The sequence below is a fragment of the Orcinus orca genome, chromosome 11 (assembly GCF_937001465.1).
Source record: "Orcinus orca chromosome 11, mOrcOrc1.1, whole genome shotgun sequence".
Classification (NCBI taxonomy): domain Eukaryota; kingdom Metazoa; phylum Chordata; class Mammalia; order Artiodactyla; family Delphinidae; genus Orcinus; species Orcinus orca.
In genome coordinates, this window is record NC_064569.1 from 68,816,074 (window position 1) to 68,840,916 (window position 24,843).

The 24,843-nt window shown below is 32.9% G+C and overlaps 1 protein-coding gene across 1 annotated transcript in view; it reads left to right on the forward strand.

The window, feature by feature from the left end:
- Positions 1–24,843, forward strand: part of LRRIQ1 (leucine rich repeats and IQ motif containing 1) — a 271,088-nt gene that overhangs the window by 141,345 nt on the left and 104,900 nt on the right. Inside the window, exons 14-17 of the mRNA XM_049694936.1 lie at positions 1,939–2,132; positions 2,653–2,780; positions 7,700–7,773; positions 11,078–11,171. Of these exons, the coding sequence (XP_049550893.1) occupies positions 1,939–2,132; positions 2,653–2,780; positions 7,700–7,773; positions 11,078–11,171 (490 nt within the window). The remainder of the gene's footprint in view (positions 1–1,938; positions 2,133–2,652; positions 2,781–7,699; positions 7,774–11,077; positions 11,172–24,843) is intronic.

Below are 24,843 nucleotides of genomic sequence, written 5' to 3' on the forward strand. Positions count from 1 at the left end.
TAGAGAAGTATACAGTGTAAGCAGTGAAATTTTCTCTCTCTGCTTACCCTGTTCTCTTTCTTATTTTGCAGTAGTAACCACTGTTCACAGTTGCTTACAAATCAATCCAGACCTTGTTCTATGCAATACAATTAATAGATGTGTAGATTGAAAGTCAGGTATATTCAATAGCTAAAAGCCTATGTATGCAACTTAGGTTTTACATACAGTAGTACATCATGGGCATACTTCTATGTCAGACTACTTCATATTGAAGATTATACATACATATTCATTTGATAGATACTCCATAATTTATTTAACTATTCGCTACTGATAGACATTTAACTTTTCTCCATTTCTTTGTTTAAATAGTATGGCAAGGAATTGCTCTATATATTACTTCATAGTTGTGTGTATGTGTGTGTGTTAGTATATAATGGATTCCTAGAAGTAGAAATGCTCAGTCAAAGATTCCTTAGTATCTGAGGCTTGAAATCATGATAATTTCACTAGATTGGAATCTCTGATGGGTTGTTGAATAGGTAAGTGTAACTTCTCTGTATATTGATTGGGATTCATGGTGTCTTAATATCTGAAGTTAGCTGATAAACTTTATTTAATTCCTCCTAGCCTAACATGTCACACACTGATAGTTGTTTCTTACATATGTAGGCAGCCCTAAGGTGGAAATACGTGTGGCATGTTCGAGGGAACAGCCAGGAGGTCAGCATGTTAGAATGAACCAAGAGAAGGGGACAGTAGCAGAGGATGAGTTCAGAGATAGGGTTTCCATTTTAAGGACTTTGGAGGATCTTCTCTCCATTGTCAAATATCTAAAAATTAGTCTACACTCACTGTCTTCACTTCCACTGCGCTGTGGCTTTCATCCTGTTTACTCTGTGCATGCCTCTAGCAAAAGTCTTCGGCTGCTTCACTACTTGTCAGGCAGTGGCCTCTTCATACTCCTTTGCCCACTCTGGCTCACACAGTTGACGATATATAATTTAGTGTAAATAAAAATGCCTTTGATAATTGTAAAGTGTACCTTTACTAATCACTCCCATCATCACAGAATCTCATCTGCCTTTTCCTCTCCCAATTGTTCTGCTTTATGTGCTATTTCCTTTTATTTTTAGCTTTTGTGCCAAATCCTTTACATTTCTTCAGCATGTGACCTAATATTACACAGGGTAGTAACTACAGAGAACATATGTAGTCCAATATTCAATCTAATAAAATTTTCTAGATTTTTAATATCTTCCATGAAATTTTTACAGACTTCCTCAGCATCTCTTTCCAGTGCTAACTATGATGACTTATTTAAACAACCTTCTCAGTTTTTTTTTTTATGGCCACTGAGCTATAGTCTAAGGCTCCTCTGATTGTTTTTAGATTGGAATCACATTGATTTTAAGTTTATCTGGGTAAAAAGGAGGCCACTTGTGAAAATCTTATAATACCAGAAGAATATACTAATATTTTATTGGTTTTAATACAGTTGTACCTACTTCATTTGTGAACCTAAGGTAGATATTTCAATGGTAGAAAAATAGCATTCTGCAATTACATTCTGTAACTACATTCTGCAACAATCTTAACCAAGCATTGAAAATTCAAAGACCCTGGAATTGAATTGAAAACTGTTATTTTTTCAATGATTCCTCCCTCTCCCTTGTTCCATTGTCAATTGAAAATAAAACATTCAATGCCCAATGTATGACTTCTAGTATTTTGTTCAATTTGATATATAATTAAGTCATTCAAAAATACATCTCTTAGGCACAAGTTTAAATAATAATACATTTTACACTTACACATTTTTCACCAGGAAATTGGGCTAAGTCTTGTAATTAGGAATATTGGAAATAAAAAGATGCAGTTATTTAGAAAAAAATTGAAACTCTAGAGTCTGGAAGAATGTATGATAAAGTGATCATGGAAATTTTTTTCTTCCAGGTGGCTTAGAATCGTTAAAAAATCTTCAGCAACTAATTGTGGACCATAATCAGTTAATTAGCACAAAAGGTCTTTGTGATACGCCTACCATTATATACCTGGATTGCTCACATAATCATCTTACTGAAGTTGAGGGCATTGAAAACTGTGGATTGCTCCAAATACTGAAGTTACAGGGAAATTATCTAAGTGAGGTAATTGCTTTGAATTAATTGATTTCTGTGATTAACACAGCATTTTTCTTTTGCTAGAAATATCACTCATACATTTTAAAAGCAGTTTTAACTTTTATCCTTTTTACTTATCAGCTGTATTTGATTTCCAGTTTAAACTATTATATACTTTTCACTATTTAAAAAATGTTCAACATAATTACAATATCTTATAAGTAATCTAAGTTAACATTAGTTTTTTATAATACTAAAATAATAAATCATAACTTTTCAGTTATGATTCAGTGTGTAAGTGGGACCAAGTTTATCTGAAATTCTAATTAAAATTTGTCACAAAGTATTAAAAAAATGCTAGCTATGAAAATCATTATTGGAAATTTTATTCATACTAAAATTCTCATAATATTATACTTTGATTTATGATATGCTGTTTACCAGAATATGTCTGTTGTTAGTTTTGGTAGGTTTTATTGTTTTAAATTTGGCTAAATGACAAAAATATTTTGCTTAATATAAGCTAATAACCCAAATTTAAATATAGCTTCCATCCTTAGAGAATCATGTTCTTCTAAGAGAATTGCACTTGGATGATAACAGCATTTCAAGTGTGGAAACATTTTCTTCATATTGGCTGCCTTTACTACAAATCCTGAGTATCTCTCAAAACAGGTAAAAATATAATTTGCTTAATTAAGCTTAAATGCAGTGAATGATTAACATAAATGTGTGATCTTCATAATAAGTAGAAAAGCTGTTAGGTTTTTCCAGTAATTCAAGGAATGTACATTACAATAAATTGGACATAAATTATAAATATAACTTCATAGAATTAAAAAAATTAAAGTGTATTGACATATCCTCAAATTTTAGTAGAATTTTAATTGTCACTTATCTTACTCATTTTGTTTCTTCTCAAAAATGTACTATGGAAATCTCTCAGGGCAGGTTTGTTTATATTTGTAAAGATATAGTTCTTGGAAAATACAGGAGGTAGTTAATTTAATTCAGAAGGATGTCTCATTCTCTCAAATGGTACTTATTAAGTCCTGGAAGAAAGATTTTTAATCTGCTCTCAACTTGCATGTCTTTTTGTAACTGTTAAGATTGATTTAAATTTGATTTCCCTAAGGATATAAAGTAACACTTAAAAAAAAATACCTTAACATTAAGTTGAGATGGGTACCTGCCACAGAAGATCCATTTAAAACCACCAAACATCTGGATCTTTGCAGAGAATAACTGTCTAAAACCAAAACAGGAGCACAATATGTGTATGTCTCCCTCTGCTTAATATTTCATTGAGACCTATTCACCCTAATATGATTAATTTGTTCATCAAAGGCACAAGGAGTAGGGGAAGGGAACTATCTTTAACAAGAAGTTGCTTCTGTGAGTTGTACAGTTCTTGCAAAACAAGTGAACAAGACAGCTTAATGTTAACATATATGTACCTGTCCCCTCCCAAACATAGTTTTCTCTCAATCTCTGTCACAATAGTGCTCACTCTTTGAGCATATATGTCCTAAGTGATTTAACTTCCACCTATTAAACTATTCTACCATTTGACAGATCAAAAACTGAATCTGTATTTTAAAATTCCCTCAAATTATTTTAATCACATCTAAAATATGAAAGTTGATTTGTCTTTAAAAGGATATTTACCCCAAACAGCACTGTCAGATAATACTATTTAAGTAATTTGGGCCATCACAAACTTACTGGATCTTTTCACAGTATTTTTTAGGTAAGAAATACAATTTCAATAGAAATACTCAGCTATGCTTTGGACATATGAAGTAAATCACTCAGTAATTGACATATCTAGTATATTTTATAGAACTAGATCTCAAGCCACATTGATAAGCATAATAATTTTTAAAGAATTTAGAAAATATTTAAATCAAGAACATCTTTTGAGAAATAATGCCTTTATTTCTTTGGACAATTTATGTCATCAAAGAAATATTCTGCTTTTAAAAATTAAAATTAACACTAGCTGATAGACTTTTACCCTATCAATATGATGTGCCTTGTTTCTCATATCAATCTGATATGACCAGGAATTTTATAATAAACTGGACTACTAAAAAAATTTTAGAGTTGATAACAATAACTGGGATACTTAAACCAAATAATCCATATTTATAATTTTGTTTGTTTAGTTTTATAACATTTGGATATTGAGGTGGTGTTTGCCATTTTAGGGGATACAAAACTGAGTACCATATGTCCTGACCCTCAAAAAAAACTCTTAGATGTAAAATAACAATTTGTTGAACTTAGCTATATAAAAAAGTGGTGAAATTATTATATAATATATGCTATTTTGAATTTTTAATAATATTGTCACTTATATTTGAAGATATTTTTAATGGGTCTCTCAAAGCTCTTTGCACAAGTAACCTCCTACCATTTTCAGGATGAAAGAATAAGTCCTGAGGACACCAGGGAAATGTGATTGGTAGTAATGAACACATAGAGCAGTGAAATTATTTCCTAAAATCGTAGTGAAAAATTATCTTCAAACTTAGGATTTTTCACCATAAGTTAATATCATTAACTGTAGAAATTACCCATTTTATGTTAAGCTTTTACATGTGCATTGACTTTTTAAGAACTATTTTAGGTTTGATAAAACTCAGGGTCAACAGATCTGGGTTTGAATTCTGAATCTACAACTTATCTGTCAGTTGACACTGATTAACTCTTTTCTCACTACCTGATCCTCAGTTTTTTCACTTGTAAAAGGGGTGGTAACACCTACCTTACCTATTTTATGGGATTTTAATGATTACCCAAAAGGAAAATGTATGTCAATACATTTTGAAAACCTGAGAGAATTTTATAAATGTGATATTTGGATTTGTGTGTGGTATGTCTTTTAAATTGTGTGTGTTTTTCTTTTAATTTTTAATAAATATTTTCATCACAAGGAAGAAATTATGTGCCCATATGCTTTTTTTCAACAAATGAAATACATATAAAGAATGATACTTAGTACATATTGTTTGAAATACATGTTTCATCCTGACTTCTGTTTTAAATTTTCATTAGGACATGTGACTGTTTTAAGTTTTTCTCAGCGGAGTTCTAACTGGAAGACTTTCCAGCTTCATAAGCCTTTCTACTTCCAGTGAGACTCTAAGTAGGAGCAGAAAGTGGAAACTATTACCCATTGGCTGCTCATTGTACAAATCTTTTGCTTTTTGTCGTCTTTGAAATTTATATCTTTTTTATGCCCAGGGCTAATGTGACAAGGTCAAATGGTATTAGGTTTTCACTAATGTCCTTTGTCTTTCTGGTTTGAATTTCCTTAGAAAAAATATACACAGAATGTCAGTAAAAGGAAAAGTTCTAGAGGTTAAAATAAAAACGATTCTACTATTAGGTTTCTACCATCCTAGTGGTGAATAAATAGCTAGTTTTCTTGATTAAAATTTCCAAAAAGGAGCATGATTCTAAAAGCATGGTTATCTGAAAAGGCAAAATTTCGATATTATGAAAAATATGTGGTCAAACCAAATATTTCTTCACCTGAAGAAATACTTTATTTTTGCAAAGGGAATTTTTATTTTTAATTCTAAAACTTTATTGGTTATTTTTAGTTAATGTCTTCATATAACCTGTATGTTACCAAATATTGCCATATAACTTATTGGTTAAAAACATGAGATATTCTGAAAAAAGAAAAACTCATTATCTGTTAATCTTTCAAAATCCATTTAGTAGGAGGGTAAAGATTTAGCATTAGAAATATACTAACGGTAAAAAAGAAATAAGAATTTTCTTTTAATAAATACATTTATTATAATTGTATTTTCACTTAAATAACTTAAATTTCTTACTTGTAGTAATGATCTAGAATGCCTGAATAGGAAATGTCACAAAATTAGGACTTGAATGCACTAATTACGTATTGACAAAGTTGTAAGTTTCTTTTTCAGTGTACATGTGACATTTCAGTAAATTTTTTATTAAAGAGTGTGTGTACAAATAATGAACTGTATATGCAAATGTAATGGCCAATATTTGATCACTTTTTCTTTTATTACCTTGGATTTTTCCCCTGGAAATTGTTTTTAAGAAGCAGTGTTATATAGGTAGTGTAAATAGTAATATTGTACTTAGGATTGGCTACAATCAGAGAGGTCTTCCAGACTCCTTATTTAGTCTGTTTTATCATCAGTTGCATCTTCTGTCTCTCTTCTAATGCAGATCAGGATAATACAGGAGAGGAGTTAATGTCAGTACAAGGGTTGGCTTTGTGCCATGAGGCTTCCAGTCACAGTGTTATCCTGTAAGCTTCTGATCTTAGAATAATAGTGCTTTTTTTTTTCCTACCATGGCAGGGTGTTGGTAGAAATAAAGATGTAAAAATCTCTGCCAGGTAAACTAGGGGGACAATATAAAAAAACCAAGAAAGTAGAAGTGGAAACTAATGCATACTTTTTTTTTCTTTTTTGTACCAGAAATACTCATTTAGTGGAAGTATATTTTGAACATATATGGATCTTCAACATTTATAGAGGGGATTAGTTCAGATTAGTTTTGTATTTGTGATGAGAATATATTTTATACAAAGTAATTTTTATCTTGTTTAAAGATTTAGATGAACTAGCTTAATTTTTATTGCCAAATAGCTAGGGTAATGTGACATTATGTGATAAAGTAAGTGTAAACTTGTCTTGGTTGGAAATGTAAATCAAACTAAAATTAATTTTCCCTTCATAGCTTTTGTTACCAATAAAGTGAGTATTTTCAGTATCACTTATGTTCCTTGTTTGAATATGGGGTCTTAATGACAATTGTATCTTCGAAAATGATAGAAACTTTTAAAAGTAGTAGAAAAGTTTATTATTATTAGAATTTGAACATGCTTGTTTTAATAATGAGTATTAATTTTAAAAATTAGTATATTTCTGCCAAATTTAAGTTATTCTATCAATAGAAAACAATTTCTATTATGTGTTCCTTAAATGCATATTTCCAATTTAAAAATAACCCCAGTGTAACCTTGTGCACTTACAGGACTTATAATACTTTTAATCTAGTAAATGAAACCTTCTTTAAATTAGAAACAAAACTAGTGACTCTAATTAAAGTTATATTGTTAAAAAGTAAAAATACATATTTTTTATGTTTTTACCTCTTAATGGTTTGTTAAATGTTTGAGCCAGAAAAAAAATACATAGAAAATATGAATTCTGTGTAAATTTGGCCATATGCAAAGATACAACAATAACAACAAAAAACCCATTTATTTTTATTTAAGTACCAAGTACACATTAAGCTTCATGATAATTATGATTGATACTAGCAATTCCATGATAACTTCTCTTTAGAAATAAATCTTTCATTATAGAATAAATACTTAAAATCTTATAATTACTGCATTTTTAATAAGTATTGTTAGTAAAGATTATATTATTGTATTCTATTGTGAAAATGCAATTGTATATAGTTATACATTTCTTCCAAATTTATAATTTATAACATTATATAATTGTGTTATATAAATATATATTTACATCAATAATATTAAGAACATTCCAATTTAAAATTTTTATAAATTCCATTTTGGTTTTCAGCTTGACAAAAATCATACCACTTTTTCATTTTGTTTCTTTGGAAAAACTAGATGTCAGCAACAATTGTCTTTCTGGTAAGTTTATAGTAATATATAATTGTTTTTTAAATAATAGGCTTTTGAGTTTCTGTTCCAAGTATGGTAAGGCGTTGTTTTGGGTAGATGAGTTAATGGCATTTACAAATAACATATCTATACAAAATGGTGTAGAGGAGGAAAAATTTCCTCTACCTTCTCAGGCTAAGCCTGAGAATTAAACTGATGTAAGTCAGATAAACAGAAAAAGAGAATACAAGTTATAATTTTTTTTTTTTTTTAACATGTACATGGGAGTTCTCACAAGAAAATAAAGACCCCAAGAAGCAATCAGAGTTGAACTTACATAGTGAGCTGGACAAAGAGTAGTAAATTGTGAAAATGTGATGAGGCAGAGGGGCTTGGGCTAAGGTAGTTAATTGGATGGAAAAGTGACTAGGAAACAAAGGCTAGTTTAACAGGTTTGTTTGTATACATATCTCTTGGCCTGGACTTCCTGTCCTTGTGATAAGAATGTCCCTTTGCTTCTGGTATAGGTTGAATATCTTTCACATAGGAATTTAATCTCCTGCTTTGAAGAAAAAGAAGGAAGGTCAGAGGGCCCTTGCATCTGCTCTTTTTTAAGTGCCTTTAACTCAAAATAGTCAAAATGCCAGAATGGCGTACTGAGGTGCCGTGTATTCTAAACTCCTTCAAATGTGTGGTGAAATAATTTAATTAAAAATTTCTCTCCACTTTTAAAATCATATTACTTCCATATCTTTCTGGGAAACCTGGGAAAATGTCAGAATTATATTCTTATTTAAAATTCATATATCTTTTACCTATGAAATGAATAGCCTAATGAAGATAAGTAAACAAACTTGTGTAAGTTGTTGACTCCTAACCAGACATCCATTAAAAGTTTATTAAATTAAAGAATGATGAATTGATTTGGTTAAACAGTCCCTCCCCCCAAATTTCCCCATCTCCATTTTCAGCCAGTCCCCTCATAGAGACAATCACAGTTCTAAATTTGTCACCATAGGTTAAATTTGACTGTTGTACAACTTTGTATTAATGAGATCAAATAGTATTTGCTTGGCATTCATGTGACATTCCACCACATCAGTTGTTCAGTTGTTTGTAAAGGTAGTCTTTTTTTTCTGAAGTGTAGTCCTTTGTATAAATATATTACACTTTGTCCATTATCCTGTTTATTGATATTTTAATTTTTTCCTGTTTGAGGCTACTGTGATTACAAAGTTCCTATGGAAATTCTTGTACAAATATTTTTGTAAACACATGTTTTCAGTTCCTTTGGGTAAATGTTTAGAGTGTAATTACTGGATAATAGAGTAGGTGCATGTTTAACTTTATAAGAAACTGTTAAAACTGTTTTCCAAATAGTTGTAACATTTTATTTCCCCGCTAGTGATGTGTAAGAGTTCCAATTGCTCCATTCTTAACAGCGTTTTTAGTATTTCGTTGTGTTATCTCATTATGGTTTTAGTTTGCATTTCCCTGATGGAAAATGATATTGAACCTCTTTGCATGTATTTATTGATGATTTCTGTATATTCTTTTGTGTCTATTCATGTGTCTTACCATTTAAAAAATTTGGTTATTTGCCTTTTATTGATTTCAATAAATTCTTTATATATTCTGGGTGAAATTCTTTGTCAGACATGTTTTGTGGATGTTTCTCACAGTCCCTCTTTTACCTATTAATTTTGTTGATGATATCTTTAGATGAGCAGAAGTTTTCAATTTTGGTGAAACTTTATTATTTTTAATAGTTTTTGCTCTCTGTGTCCTTTGTAATATTTTTCTACCTCCAGATTGAGATGATTTTCTATGCTTTCTTACTTTCTTGTAAGAAAGTAAGAAGTCTTATACTTTAAGTTTTTACTTTTAGGTCTGTGATCCACCTCAAATTATTTTTTATGAAAGGTTTGAAGTAGAGGATGAGTTCAATTTTTAATATGGATATTTAGTTAACTGTTCCAGCAACATTTGTTGAACGAACTATTTTCATCATTGAATGACTTTGATGTCTTTGTCAAAAAATTGATTTACATTTTGCCTATGTTGGGATGTGTCCCTATTAACTGATTTTCTCTTAATGATGTCATATTTTCCTATTTCTTTTTATGTCCAATAATTTTTAACTGTATGTTGAACATTGTTCGTAGTACAGTTTGCTGAGTCTGGCTGTTGTTGTCTTCCTTTTAAAGGGTATTAAGTGTAATTCTGGCAGGCAGTTAAAGTATTGGTGGATAATTTTGTTGATGTCAGCCTTAATTTCATTCCCTTCTAGGACAAGTCATTTTAGTTTTCACCTCTCAGTGCATGCCCCTACCCCAGGGCATTGTCTTCACTCCTAATGCATGTTCTTTCTGGATTTTAGCTGAATCTCTGAGCTATTCAGTTGAGTCTCATATGACGGGGCTGAAATTCCAATGTCTTTCACTGCTGCATGAACTATAATGTCATCATTCGGCTGTTAGCCTGATAGCAGGTTATCTCTGCTAGGTTTTTCAGAGTGTTGCCCTGCCTGTAACTCCTAGCACTCCAAGGACCTGCGGCAAATCCTCACATAGACTTCTTCCCCCAATTTCCTCCCCCGAGCATATGCACACACAGCTTCTTCTCAGAACTTTTCACCATAAATTCCAGCTTCACATCTAAACTTTGCCTCCTCACTCAGCAAAACAGCCTCTTTGCTTGGTTTCCACTTTCTTGCTCTAAGGTAAAATGCATTTAGGCAGAAAACCATTGTGATTGTCAGCTCACCATGTGTGTTTCCCTTTTCTCTGAGTGAGGCTTAAAAACAGGTGCTTCATGTTTATTGCTCAGTTTTATGATTGTTTTCTGTGGGAGAGTAATTCTGGTATAAATTACTCTTAATGTATCCTAGACTGACCTACTATTTTTACTTTTGAAACTATAAATATAATTCTGTTTAGGCATATGTTCAATTTTACCACTATCCTATTACTTTTGATTTTACTTTTTTAGATTTTGTGTTTGCAATTTGGGGCAAACTGCTCTAAGCCCTTTACATACATTATCTCATTTAATCCTCACCCTATGAGATAGAGATGAACCTGAATCATCAAGCAGTTGTATGATTTGCATAAATTCACACAGTGGCTAAATGGTAGAAATATGTATTTTGATAGCAGAGTCTATGTTCTTAATATGGTCTCCTTTTAAAAGCATATCATATTCTGCAAAATAAATATTTTTTTGTTTTCTTTCTTTAATAGCTAACCCATAAATAAAATGGTCATTGATTTATGATTATTTTTCTTTATCTGTGATAACTTTCATAATAATTTTTATTGTTTATTTTCTATAGATCTTACAAGTGCCCTAAGGTGGTTTGATGCATGCTTTTCTCTCCATGAATTGTCTCTCACTGGAAACCCACTTCTTCAAGAAATAAACTGGAGGTAAAGAAACAATGTTGCACCCTATGTACATACTTTATTATAGTTGCAGAGAACACAGTTCCATGAAAATTGTTCTGTGTATACTAATTACTTGGGAAAAGTTAATAAAAAATAATTTAAAAGATATTCAAAACAAAACAGTTTTGTAAAAATACTTTAAAAAATATCTTCTACCTAAAATAATTTTTGTACATGTACGAAGTAATGCAAATTTGAAATGATACTTTTGATCCATACCATGGATTATGTGACACTTTTAGTATGATGTCAACTTAGGTTTTGTGTTTATAGAAAAGACATTTGCTGGAAATTACTTTTTTTTTTTTTTTTTTTTTTTTTTTTTTTTGCGGTACGCGGGCCTCTCACTGTTGTGGCCTCTCCCGTTGTGGAGCACAGGCTCCGGACGTGCAGGCTCAGCAGCCATTTGATTTTGTTTTATTTTCTTAACAGAGAAAGTTGGTGTCTGTTAAAGTATGTGTTATAAGTATATATGAATTCATGCCTCTATTTTGAATATTGCAGTACCTAGATGTAAAAGAAAAAAAATTTTTGTGATTTTTTTAAAGCTTTTTTTTAAAAAATTTAATTTTATTTATTTTTGGCTGCATTGGGTCTTCATTGCTGCATGTGGGCTTTCTTTAGTTGAGGCAAGCGGGGACTACTGTTTGTTGCAGTGCGCGGACTTCTCCTTGCAGTGGTTTCTCTTGTTGCGGAGCATGGGCTCTAGGTGCGCGGGATTCAGTAGTTGTGGTGCATGGGCTCAGTAGTTGTGGCACATGGGCTTAGTTGCTCCATGGCATGTGGGATCTTCCCGGACCAAGGATCGAACCCGTGTCCCTTGCATTAGCCGGTGGATTCTTACCCACTGAGCCACCAGGGAAGTCACTTGATTTTTTTTTTTAATTTAATTTTTTTTTTCTACAGCAGGTTCTTATTAGTCATCAATTTTATACACATCAGTGTATACATGTCAACCCCAAACTCCCAATTCATCCCACCACCACCCCTGCCCCCCCGCCACTTCCCCCCCTTGGTGTCCATACGTTTGTTCTCTGCATCTGTGTCTCCATTTCTGCCCTTCAAACCAGTTCATCTGTACCATTTTTCTAGGTTCCACATACATGCGTTGATATACGATACTTGTTTTTCTCTTTTGACTTACTTCACTCTGTATGACAGTCTCTAGATCCATCCATGTCTCTACAAATGACTCAATTTCATTCCTTTTTATGGCTGAGTAATACTCCATCGTATATATGTACCACATCTTCTTTATCCATTCATCTTTCGATGGGCATTTAGGTTGTTTCCATGTCCTGGCTATTGTAAATAGTGCTGCAATGAACATAAGGGTGCATGTGTCTTTTTGAATTACGGTTTTCTCTGGGTATATGCCCAGTAGTGGGATCGCTGGGTCATATGGTAATTCTATTTTTAGTTTTTTAAGGAACCTCCATACTGTTCTCCATAGTAGCTGTATCAATTTCCATTCCCACAACAGTGCAAGAGGGTTCCCTTTTCTCCACACCCTCTCCAGCGTTTGTTGTTTGTAGATTTTCTGATGATCCCCATTCAAACTGGTGTGAGGTGATTCCTCATTGCAGTTTTGATTTGCATTTCTCTAATAATTAGTGATGTTGAGCAGCTTTTCATGTGTTTCTTGGCCATCTGTATGTCTTCTTTGGAGAAATGTCTATTTAGGTCTTCTGCCCATTTTTGGATTGGGTTGTTTGCTTTTTTAATATCAACCTGCTTGAGCTGTTTATATATTTTGGAGATTAATCCTTTGTCCGTTGATTCGTTTGCGAATATTTTCTCCCATTCTGAGGGCTGTCTTTTTGTCTTGTTTATGGTTTCCTTTGCTGTGCAAAAGCTTTTAAGTTTCATTAGGTCCCATTTGTTTATTTTTGTTTTTATTTCCATTAATCTAGGAGGTGGATCAGAAAAGATCTTGCTGTGATTTATGTCAAAGAGTGTTCTTCCTGTGTTTTCCTGTAAGAGTTTAATAGTGTCCGGTCTTACATTTAGGTCTCTAATCAATGTTGAGTTTATTTTTGTGTATGGTGTTAGAGAGTGTTCTAATTCTATTCTTTTCCATGTAGCTATCCATTTTTCCCAGCACCACTTATTGAAGAGACTGTCTTTTCTCCATTGTATACCCTTGCCTTCTTTGTCATAGATTAGTTGACCATAGGTACGTGGGTTTATATCTGGGCTTTCTATGCTATTCCATTGATCTATATTTCTGTTTTTGTGTCAGTACCATATTGTCTCGATTACTGTAGCTTTGTAGTATAGTCTGAAGTCAGGGAGTCTGATTACTCCAGATCCGGTTTTTTTCCCTCAAGACCGCTTTGGCTATTCGGGGTCTTTTGTGTCTCCATACAAATTTTAAGATTTTTTGTTCTAATTCTGTAAAAAATGCCATTGGTAATTTGGTAGGGATTGCATTGAATCTGTAGATTGCTTAGGTTGGTGGAGTCAGTCATTTTCACAATATTGAATCTTCCAATCCAAGAACATGGTATATGTCTCCATCTGTTTGTATCATCTATAATTTCTTTCATCAGTGTCTTATAGTTTTCTGCATACAGGTCTTTTGTCTCCCTAAGTAGGTTTATTCCTAGGTATTTTATTTCTTTTTGTTGCAACAGTAAATGGGAGTGTTTCCTTAATTTCTCTTTCAGATTTTTCATCATTAGTGTATAGGAATGCAAGAGATTTCTGTGCATGAATTTTGTATCCTGCTACTTTACCAAATTCATTGATTAGCTCTAGTGGTTTTCTGGTGGCATCGTTAGGATTCTCTATATATAGTATCATGTCGTCTGCAAAGACTGACAGTTTTACTTCTTCTTTTCCAGTTTGTATTCCTTTTATTTCTTTCTCTTCTTTGATTGCCATGGCTAGGACTTCCAAAACTATGTTGAATTATAGTGGTGAGAGTGAAAATCCTTGTCTTGTTCCTGATCTTAGAGGAAATGCCTTCAGTTTTTCACCATTGAGAATGATGTTTGCTGTGGTTTTGTTGTATATGGCCTTTATTATGTTGAGGTAGGTTCCCTCTATGCCCACTTTCTGGAGAGTTTTTATCATAAATGGGTGTTGAATTTTGTCAAAAGCTTTTTCTGCATCTATTGAGATAATCATATGATTTTTCTTCTTCAATTTGTTAATATGGTGTTTCACATTGATTGATTTGTGTATACTGAAGAATCCTTGCATCCCTGAGATAAATCCCACTTGATCATGTTGTATGGTCCTTCTAATGTGTTGTTGGATTTTTTTTTTTTTTTTTACATTTTTACATGTATATTCATCAGTGATATTGGTCTGTAATTTTCTTTTATGTAGTATCTTTGTCTGGTTTTGGTATCAGTGTGATGGTGGCCTCATAGAATGAGTTTGGGAGTGTTCCTTCCTCTGCAGTTTTTTGGAAGAGTTTGAGAAGGATGGGTGTTAGCTCTTCTCTAAATGTTTGATAGAATTCACCTGTGAAGCCATGTGGTCCTGGAGTGTTGTTTCTTGGAAGATTTTTAATCACAGTTTCAATTTCATTACTTGTGATTAGTCTGTTCATATTTTCTATTTCTTCCTGGTTCAGTCTTGGAAGGTTATACCTTTCTAAGAATTTGTCCATTTCTTCCAGGTTGTCCATTTTATTGGCATAGAGTAACTTGTAGTAGTCTCTTAGGATGCTTTGTATTTCTGTGGTATCTGTTGTAACTTCTCCTTTTTCATTTCTAATTTTATTGATTTGAGTCCTCTCCCTCTTTTTCTTCATGAGTCTGGCTAATGGTTTATCAATTATTGTTTATCTTCTCAAAGAACCAGCGTTTAGTTTTATTGATTTTTGCTATTGTCTTCTTTGTTTCTATTTCATTTATTTCTGCTCTGATCTTTATGATTTCTTTCCTTCTACTAACTTTGCGTTTTGTTTGTTCTTTTTTCTCTATTTCCTTTAGGTGTAAGGTTAGGTTGTTTATTTGAGATATTTGTTGTTTCTTGAGGTAGGATTGTATTGCCATAAACTTCCCTCTTAGAACTGCTTTTGCCTCATCCCATATGTTTTGGATCATCGTGTTTTCCTTGTAATTTGTCTCTATGTATTTTTAAATTTCCGCTTTGATTTCTTCAGTGATCTCTTGGTTATTTAGTAATGTATTGTTTAGCCTCCATGTGTTTTTTACTTTTTTTTCCCTGCAGTTGACTTCTATTCTCATAGTGTTGTAATCAGAAAAGATACTTGATATGATTTCAGTTTTCTTAAATGTACTGAGGCTTGATTTGTGACCCAAGATGTGATCTATCCTGGAGAATGTTCCATGCACACTTGAGAAGAAAGTGTAATCTGCTGTTTTTGGATGAAATGTCCTCTAAATATCAATTAAATCTGTCTTATCTATTGTATCATTTAAAGCTTTTGTTTCCTTATTAATTTTCTGTTTGGATGATCTCCCCATTGGTGTAATTGAGGTGTTAAAGTCCCCCATTATTATTGTGTTACTGTTGATTTTCTCTTTTATAGCTGGTAGCAGTTGCCTTATGTATTGAGGTGCTCCTATGTTGGGTGCATATATATTTGTAATTGTTATAGCTTCTTCTTGGATTGATCCCTTAATCATTATGTTGTGTCCTTCCTTGTCTCTTTTAACATTCTTTATTTTAAAGTCCATTTTACCTGACATGAGTATTGCTACTCCAGCTTTCTTTTGATTTCCATTTGCATGGAATATCTTTTTCCATCCCCTCACTGTCACTCTGTATGTATCCCTAGGTCTGAAGTGGGTCTCTTGTAGACAGCATATATATGGGTCTTGTTTTTGTATCCATTTAGCGAGCCTGTGTCTTTTGGTTGGAGCATTTAATCCATTCCCGTTTAAGGTAATTATCAATATGTATGTTCCTATGACCATTTTCTTTATTGTTTTGAGTTTGTTTCTGTAGGTCCTTTTCTTCTCTTGTGTTTCCCACTTAGAGGGGTTCCTTTAGCATTTGCTGTAGAGCTGGTTTGGTGGTGCTGAATTCTTTTAGCTTTTGCTTGTCTGTAAAACTTTTGATTTCTCTATCGTATCTGAATGAGATCCTTGCCGGGTAGAGTAATCTTGGTGGTAGGTTCTTCCCTTTCATCACTTTAGATATATCATGCCACTCCCTTCTGGCTTGTAGAGTTTCTGCTGAGAAATCAGCTGTTAACCTTATGGGAGTTCCCTTGTATGTTATTTGTCGTTTTTCCCTTGCTGCTTTAAATAATTTTTCTTTTTCTTTAATTTTTGCCAATTTGATTACTATGTGTCTTGGAGTGTTTCTCCATGGGTTTATCCTGTATGGGACTCTCTGCACTTCCTTGACTGGGTAGCTATTTCCTTTCCCATGTTAGGGAAGTTTTCGACTATAATCTCTTCTAATATTTTCTCAGGTCCTTTCTCTCCCTCTTCTCCTTCTGGGACCCATATAATGCGAATGTTGTTGCGTTTAATGTTGTCCCAGAGGTCTCTTAGTCTGTCTTCATTTCTTTTCATTCTTTTTTCTTTATTTTCTTCCGCAGCAGTGAATTCCACCATTCTGTCTTCCAGGTCACTTATCCGTTCTTCTGCCTCAGTTATTCTGCTATTGATTCCTTCTAGTGTAGTTTATTTCAGTTATTTTATTGTTCATCTCTGTTTGTTTGTTCTTTAAATCTTCTAGGTCTTTGTTAAACATTCTTGCGTCTTCTCGATCTTTGCCTCCATTCTTTTTCTGAGTTCCTGGATCATCTTCACTCTCATTATTCTGAATTCTTTTTCTGGAAGGTTGCCTATCTTCACTTCATTTAGTTGTTTTTCTGGGGTTTTATCTTGTTCCTTCATCTGGTATATAGCCCTCTGCCTTTTCATCTTGTCTGTCTTTCTGTGAATCTGGTTTTTGTTCCACAGGCTGCAGGATTGTAATTCTTCTTGCTTCTGCTCTGTGATTTTTTTTTTAATGAATTTTCTTTTTAAAAAAATTCTCTAATCTGAAACTCTGAAATTATGCTAACACCATTTTCCCCAAGTTAAGCTTCATCTTTTGTATAATCACATTTTTTTGAAGTAATTTACATATAATAAAATTTATCAATTTTGAATATCAGTTTATGAGTATGAATATTGTGTAAAAACCACCACAATCAAGTTATTGAATATTTTTATCACCTTGAAAAATTACCTTATGCCCCTGGGTGGTCAGTCCCCTCTTCCAATTGTTAAAAATGTCTCTCCACTGTCTTATTACTCTCACTGTTTCTGATGAGAAGTCTGTGAACATTCATGTCTTCATTCCTCTGTCTCTGAGTACTTTTAAGGTTTTCTCTTCATCAGTGGTCTTCAGCAATTTGATTATAATGTGATTTGGTTGCTTTTATATAAATTTACTCTGCTTAGGATTTTTTTTTTATTGGCTTAAGTTTTTTTTATTTAATGTATAGTTGATTTACCATGTTGTGTTAGTTGCAGGTGTACAGCAGAATGATTCAGTTATGTGTGAGTATGAGTATTCTTTTCAGATGTTTTTCTATTATGGGTTATTACAAGTTATTGAATATAGTTCCCTTTCTTATACAGTAAGTCCTTAATGTTTATCTACTTTATACATAGTAGTGTGTACCTATTTATCCCAAACTCCTCATTTATATCTCCCCCTTGTCTTTCTTCTTTGGGAACCATAAGTTTGTCTTCTATGTCTGTGAGTCTATTTCTGTGTTGTAAATAAGTTCATTTGTATCATTTTTTTATTCCACATATAAGTGATATCATGTGATATTTGTCTTTCTCTGTCTGACTTACTTCACTTAATATGATAATCTCTAGGTCCATCCAGGTTTAGGATTTACTGAACTTCTCAGATACAGTGAATTTATAGTTTCCATAAAATTTTGAAAATTGTTGGCTAGTAATTTTCAAATATTTTGTTCTATCTTATCCTACTAGGACTCTAACTTCATCAGTATTAGACCACTTGATATATCCCAGAAGTCTCTATTGCTCTGTTCTTATATTTATTATACTTTTTTTCTGCCTGTATTTCAGTCTTACTGGTTATTGCTATGTCTTCAAATTCTCTGATATTTTCTTCCTGTATAGCTCCTGTGCTGTTTAATCCCATCTAGACTGTTTTTCAGTTCAGATCAGATATTATGATTTTCATTTCGAGACGTTTCCTTTATTTTTTAACATTTACAATTTCTCTCCTAATCATGGTCATATATTCCTGAATCACCTTGAACATATGGATAATATTTATAATAGCTGTTTTAACACCCTTGTCTGTTAATTTCATCATCTCTATCATTTTGAGGTCTATTTTTATTGATTTTTTTTTTTTATGATTCTGGGTCATATTTTCCTACTTTTTGCATGCCCAGTCAATTTTGGTTGTTGTCTGGACATTTAAAATTTTATACTTGTTGATTTCTTAATTTTGTTTTTTTTTTTTCTTTAAATAACATATATTTTGCTTCTCACGTGCAGCAGCTACATTACTTGGAATTAGTGGGATACTTTCAAAACTTCCTTTTAAGTTCTGTTAGGGAAGTCTCAAAGAAATCTTCAGACTAGTGCTAATTTAGCCCCACTACTATGGTACCAACTTTCTGAGCATTCTGCCCAATGTCTCTTATATGTATCCTTTCAACTTTGGCTGATGAGAATTATTCCCATCCTCATGTGAGTTCCTGTAATTTTTCTGCCTTTTGCTTCCCACTTGTTCTTTCCCTTGGCTTTAAGTGATTTTTCTCTCACACATCCTCAGACTCATTTACCAGGTCTAGGTGAATTAAATCCCAGTATACTGAAAAACTTTGCATATATCCACTTTGGAATTTTCTAGTACTGGTGATGTTTATGGCCTGAACTCTTATCTCTTTTTATGTCCAGCAGCATGCAGTTGTTAGATGGTTTAATATGATTTATTGTACATTTGACATTTGTATCATATCAGGTCATAGATACATCAAGGCAGAACAAGCCAAAATGGACAGGGCTTGTAGCCTAATTTCTCAAGGTGTGTTTGGCATGCTAAGTGTAGGGAAAGGCAACCATTTACTAAAATTCAGGTAGGAAAATCTATTTCAGGATCTTAAGTTTGGATCAAGTCAGAAAGTCTTATCAATTTGACCAGGTAGTAAAAATAATTTATGAATACAATATAGATAGGGAGAAATGAATAACTGAATAAAAGGTTGTTGTGACATCCAGTCCTAGGGCAGAAACAGTTGACTCTTTCCCCTGATTTGGTTTCCCTGTGATGTGTGGCCATAGCCAGGAAGATCCTTGTTTTTCTGAGTACTTCCGAGGAATATAAGATATCTTACAGAAGAACCAATGATCTGATTATGTTGAAAATTCCTTTACCTGACTTAATCTACCTGTAGAAAAAGATAAGAGAGTCTAGGGAGTAGTCGCTGTTCCCTCCCTTGTCTAAGGTCACTGCAAACCTGTGACATTCTCTTTCTAGATGTATTGGTTTCTTGAATTTGTTAATTGACGTTTAGTTAAGAAAACAGTAGCATTTTTACACCAAGTCAAACACCTGTGTGATTTGCTACTCATTGATGAGTATCACAGAGGAGTTATTATCTTTTTGCCAGAAAATCTATTTTTCTTTCTTTTTTCTTTAAAGCTCAGTTTCCACATAAATTTCTAATGTTACAGTGTTTTTTAGGGAAACGTGGTATGTTTCCACATGTTTTAGAACAGAACCTGTCAACTTCTAATTTAGAAACATCTGTTTCTAAGTGCAATTTAAGCTGTATAGCATGGAGGAAAGAGTATAACCCAGTGCAGTGGTTCTTAAAGGTGTATCCCCCAGACCAGCAGCTTCGTCGTCACTTGGAAACCTGTTAGAAATGCAAAATCTTGAACACTGTCCAGATCCACTGAATCAGAAGATAGCAGATGATCCCCAGTAATCTGTGTTTTATCAAGCCCTTTGTGTGATTCAGTGTGCACTAAAGTTTGGAAATCATTGTGTTTTTAAACAAGGACATCTTCCTCCTGCCCCGTGTTTTGTGATCCTGGGCAAGTAACTTAACTTTTCTGTGTCTCTGAATCTTCATTAGTAAAATGAGGATAAAAATGGTACCTATCTTATGGTATAGCCATTAGACTTGAATGGGATAATGCACATATCTTGTTGATAACAATTCCTAGAACACGGTAAGCACACAAAAATCTATTATTTTCTATTACTAGGCCTACCAGACTATATATGGGTTCTTATTCAATCACCAAGTATTTAGTGTATGCCTGCTATATGCAACCTGTGTCCTAACATGTTAGACATTTTAAGGGAAATTCAATGTAACCCATGATTGCAAGTCATTTTTATAATCTTGTTAGGGATAGAAAATGTATACAAAAATGATAACCATGAAAACTAATGGTAACAAACACTGAAACAGCATTGACTTTGTGCCCAACATCGTTCTCATCATTCTCATTTAATCCTCACAATATGCCGATGAAATAGCAACCTAGTGTCCCCATTTTATACTTAAGAAAACTGAGTTCCCAAAAGGCTAAGTAGCCTACCCAGTTTCACACAGCTAGCAAGTCAAAGACCCAGGATTCAAATCCATGCAGTCTAGCTCCAGAATCTGTGCTCTTAACTATTAGATTTTAGTACCTAATAAAATATAAATGTCAGATGATTATTGTAGGCAAGAGATATGCTTTAGAAATTTGGAAATATTATCTTAATTTAATGTGACCAGGGAAAACTGCCTGCGCTGAAGAGGCAAACTTTGAGTTAAACCTCAAAAGTTTGGTAAGACTGAAAATCAGGGGCTTCCCTGGTGGTCCAGTGGTTAAGACTCTGCTCTCTCAATGCAGGGGGCACAGGTTCAATCCCTTGTTGGGAAACCAAATCCCACATGCTGCACGATATGGCCAAAAACTAAATAAATAAAATTAAATTTAAAAAAAAAAGGAAAACCAAATTAAAAGAAAAGAAAGCCCTTCTGATGGAGGAAATATCCAAAAAAGGAGGGAATGTGAAAGGTGAAGTTAGGCTCTGTTAGAAGGCCAGTCTATTCAAGTAAAGTGGGTATAGTGGGAATACCATTGGAAAGAAGTAAGAAATCAAGTACTTATGCTTACAGTGTGTCAGAGAGTGGGCTAAGTACCTATATATATTCCTTCATTTCACAGCAGCTGAGTTAAGTTCTGTAATTATCATTCTCATTTTACAGAGTATTTACTGAACATACCAAGAGTCTCTATGAGGAATAAATATGTTACCACATGACAGCACTTTACAGTAGTGCCTGTCAGAAAGCATACTTGATAATGCTAGCCATTATTTTTAAGGAGCTATAGAGAAATTTTGAATAGTTGTATGAAAATGAAAATAGTATTTGGGGAAGCTTGTTTTTAGTAGAAAAGTGACAAGAGATTAGGGGAAAGTAGCCAAATTAAATGAAAATCCAAGCATTAAAAAATGGCTAAAATTAAGTAGTAGAAGTGACCCCAGATTATTGTACAGATCCTTATAGTTTAGAGTCCTTGTATGCCTTGTAGACACCCAAAATTATTTGTTGGAGGAATACATTACTGAATTTAATTACATTATAATGTGTAAAAGCTTGAAAAAATACATGTTTCAGCCCCTCTAATTTTTCTATTGAATTTATTCAATTTTAATTTAGTGATTGAAAATGTTATTTTCTATAAATTGAAAATTTATATTATTGTTGATTTGCAGTAATTATCAGTATCTGCAGTTCTAAAATTGGAGTCCTCAGACTCCTAGGGAACCATAGTATTTATCACATTCTCCAAGTTTCCTGAGAAGCTGATCTTAGGACAAGTTATTATAGGAAATGTCAACTATTAGTTAATGTCAAATCATAAAGTGATCAGAAATTAAAACTATTTAAGGATTTTGTGTGCATATGTGAAAAGGCCACCTAGATATGTTTCTAGACCTCTTACCAGCTTGGTGAAGGACTCCCTTTTCTGGAATAGAAGCAGTCAAGGTCCCCATCCAGATGCACTAGCTCACATTCTAGGGCTGTGCTTCTCTTACATTGAGATTTAAAGCACTAATCCCCCAAGTTTTGGGTCCTCATTTCTAGGAACCAGATCTTAGAGTGAAATTTCCCATACAAAAAGAAGAGTGTAATCATGTCTGAAAGACTGCTTAGCAGGTGATATTATTTATAATGAAAATGTCTGATGGGTTGTTTCTAGAGAGTTTCCCAAGTAATTCTATAGAACAAGTTATATAGTTGGCATACAGTGACAAATAAAAATAGCAGCTGTGCCCATTATTCAGAGCAAGTTCTTTGGGGGGCAATGGTTTTTCTATTAGGTGTTGGGCAAATAGGACATGAATTCTTTTGCTGATCTGGTATCAGTTACCATCTGAACAACTGCCATGTTGCAAGTTGCAACAACTAGAAACAAACCTATGTCCTGAGTAACCTTTCAATTTATTTATTTTTCTTTATTTTGTTTGTAGAAAGCATAAGCACTATTTTATTGAATAAAATGTGCTTCTTGTAAAATCTATTGATATAACACTGTAATACATATATAAAGATAAACATTCACATTTTATTACACTTACTAAGTATATATACTTTATAGTTTTAAAGAAAATATTTAATTGGAAATAATCAATACTGAAAGAGAATAGGTAGTATTTATATATACAATTATTTAGCTATTACAATTTCTATGTGTAAGTTAACTTTTATGGACTAGACTAATAGCAACTTGAAAATTTTACCTATCAAATTTCACTTAGATCAGTTGCTCTAATGCAGCTTTCATAATTTTAAGAAGAAATTCATTTATCTAAAGAGGTTAAAATCTAGTAATCTATAAAATATGGATTTGTTAATGAAAGGATCAACTCAGACTTTAACCAGTATGTTCCAATGAACTTTACATAACCCCTTGATACCAACGAAGGGATTAGTTATAGATTTTCCCAATTGGCTTCTTACTTTCATGTCTAGCCAGTGATAACACGAACAAAACTGATGTACTAAAAGAAATCTCTTTTTAAAACTTAATCCACAGACTCAGTTTGGAATTTCCTTTGGGAATGTGTTTCATTCATTAATGATTAATAGAGCTTCTTAAGTGACAGAATATTCACCAGGAAGTTTTCACTAAATGAAATATTGATTCAGCCCTTGACTAGGAGGAGCCCAGCTGGAAAAACTAAGGCTGAGATCTCACAGTGTCCTTATACTTCATTCTGAACATGAATCAACTTGTTACAGTGCTTTCTAATATATTTATCATAGGCTCTTTATAAGGCTGCATTTGAATTTAAGGCCAATTCATGCACTACTAACTTATACAAATTTGACTATTGTTCCTTAAAAAAAAGACTTAAGAAAAAAATGTTTAAATAAAACACCAACTCCAACCTGGATATTTATTATGTGATTCACAAATTTGAAGACACTGTCGTATTCTTGAAGATCCAAGCAAACTAAATTTTTACATCCAAAGAAGTTCAAAATATTGTGACTAAAATAAACTGGGAACTTTTAACGTAAAGGTGATGAATGTAATATCAAAATATTCCAAATGTAAAAATTCAAGCACTGTTGACCCACATTCTCTAGAATTATTGTGTGTAGCTAAAATATTATACTTGATGATATCTGTATCAATAACCATGTCAAAAATATAGCATTTGATGATAAAACTATCATTTTGCTGATCCGTGTCAATTAACATCTCAACAGCTTCCACATGATGCCAGTTGCAACACCTAGAAAGAACTCTAATGTCCTGTATTACCTTTGAAATTATTTTTCATTACTTGGTTGTCTGGAGCATAAGCCTTTTTTTACTAGGTAAAATGTTTGTGGTAAAATATTGATCTGTTCCTTAATCTGATAAAGCAAATTCTTATATTTTTGCCTCTGGGATTATATTAGATTATTTGGTTAAAATGGCTCTTTATTCCAACCATCAATTATTTCTGAGTAGAAAGCTATTTCTTTATTTATTTGGTATGTACTCTCTAATTTTAGAGTTACAGGAATAGTTTTCTTTAAAAAGTTCACAGCATTTATATAAAACCAATGGCAATGTTAATCAGTGACATATCATTGGAATGTAACTGCCCAGGACCACAGTATCCCTTATTTTAGCAAATTCTTCTGATATCATTGATATATAGACTATGGTATAAGTTTCCATGCAAGCCTTTTTTAAAATTTAGGACAATTTGCAAATGATTTGAATTTCAGAGTTTCTTTAAGAATTATTTTTGTTTTTTTTTTTTTTTTTTTTACTTTAAACCCGATCATCTCTGATTTTAGCATAATGGGCTGAGGTCTATTTTCTTCCCAATGTAGTGGTTTTACTCTTTAAGGTGCACAAGAAAGACTATGTTTTAAAAATACAGATTCCCCTGAACCTGCCAGTAGAGGTCTATGTGTAGCTGAAGACTCTGCATTTTAAAAAGCACCCCAAGTACCACTGATACAGTAGTTCAAGGACAGTCCTTTCAGAAACACTACCCTTCAGGGCTGGAGGCACACATAGGGATCTAGCTTGAATTCTCATCTCAATGAATTTTGAGAGTGACTAACACAAGGGATAGATGTGTTGGACCCTGAGGTTCTCATGTTAGCAACATGAGTATTGCCTTCCTTTTGCTGACACCTCCTCATTTAGCCAAACTG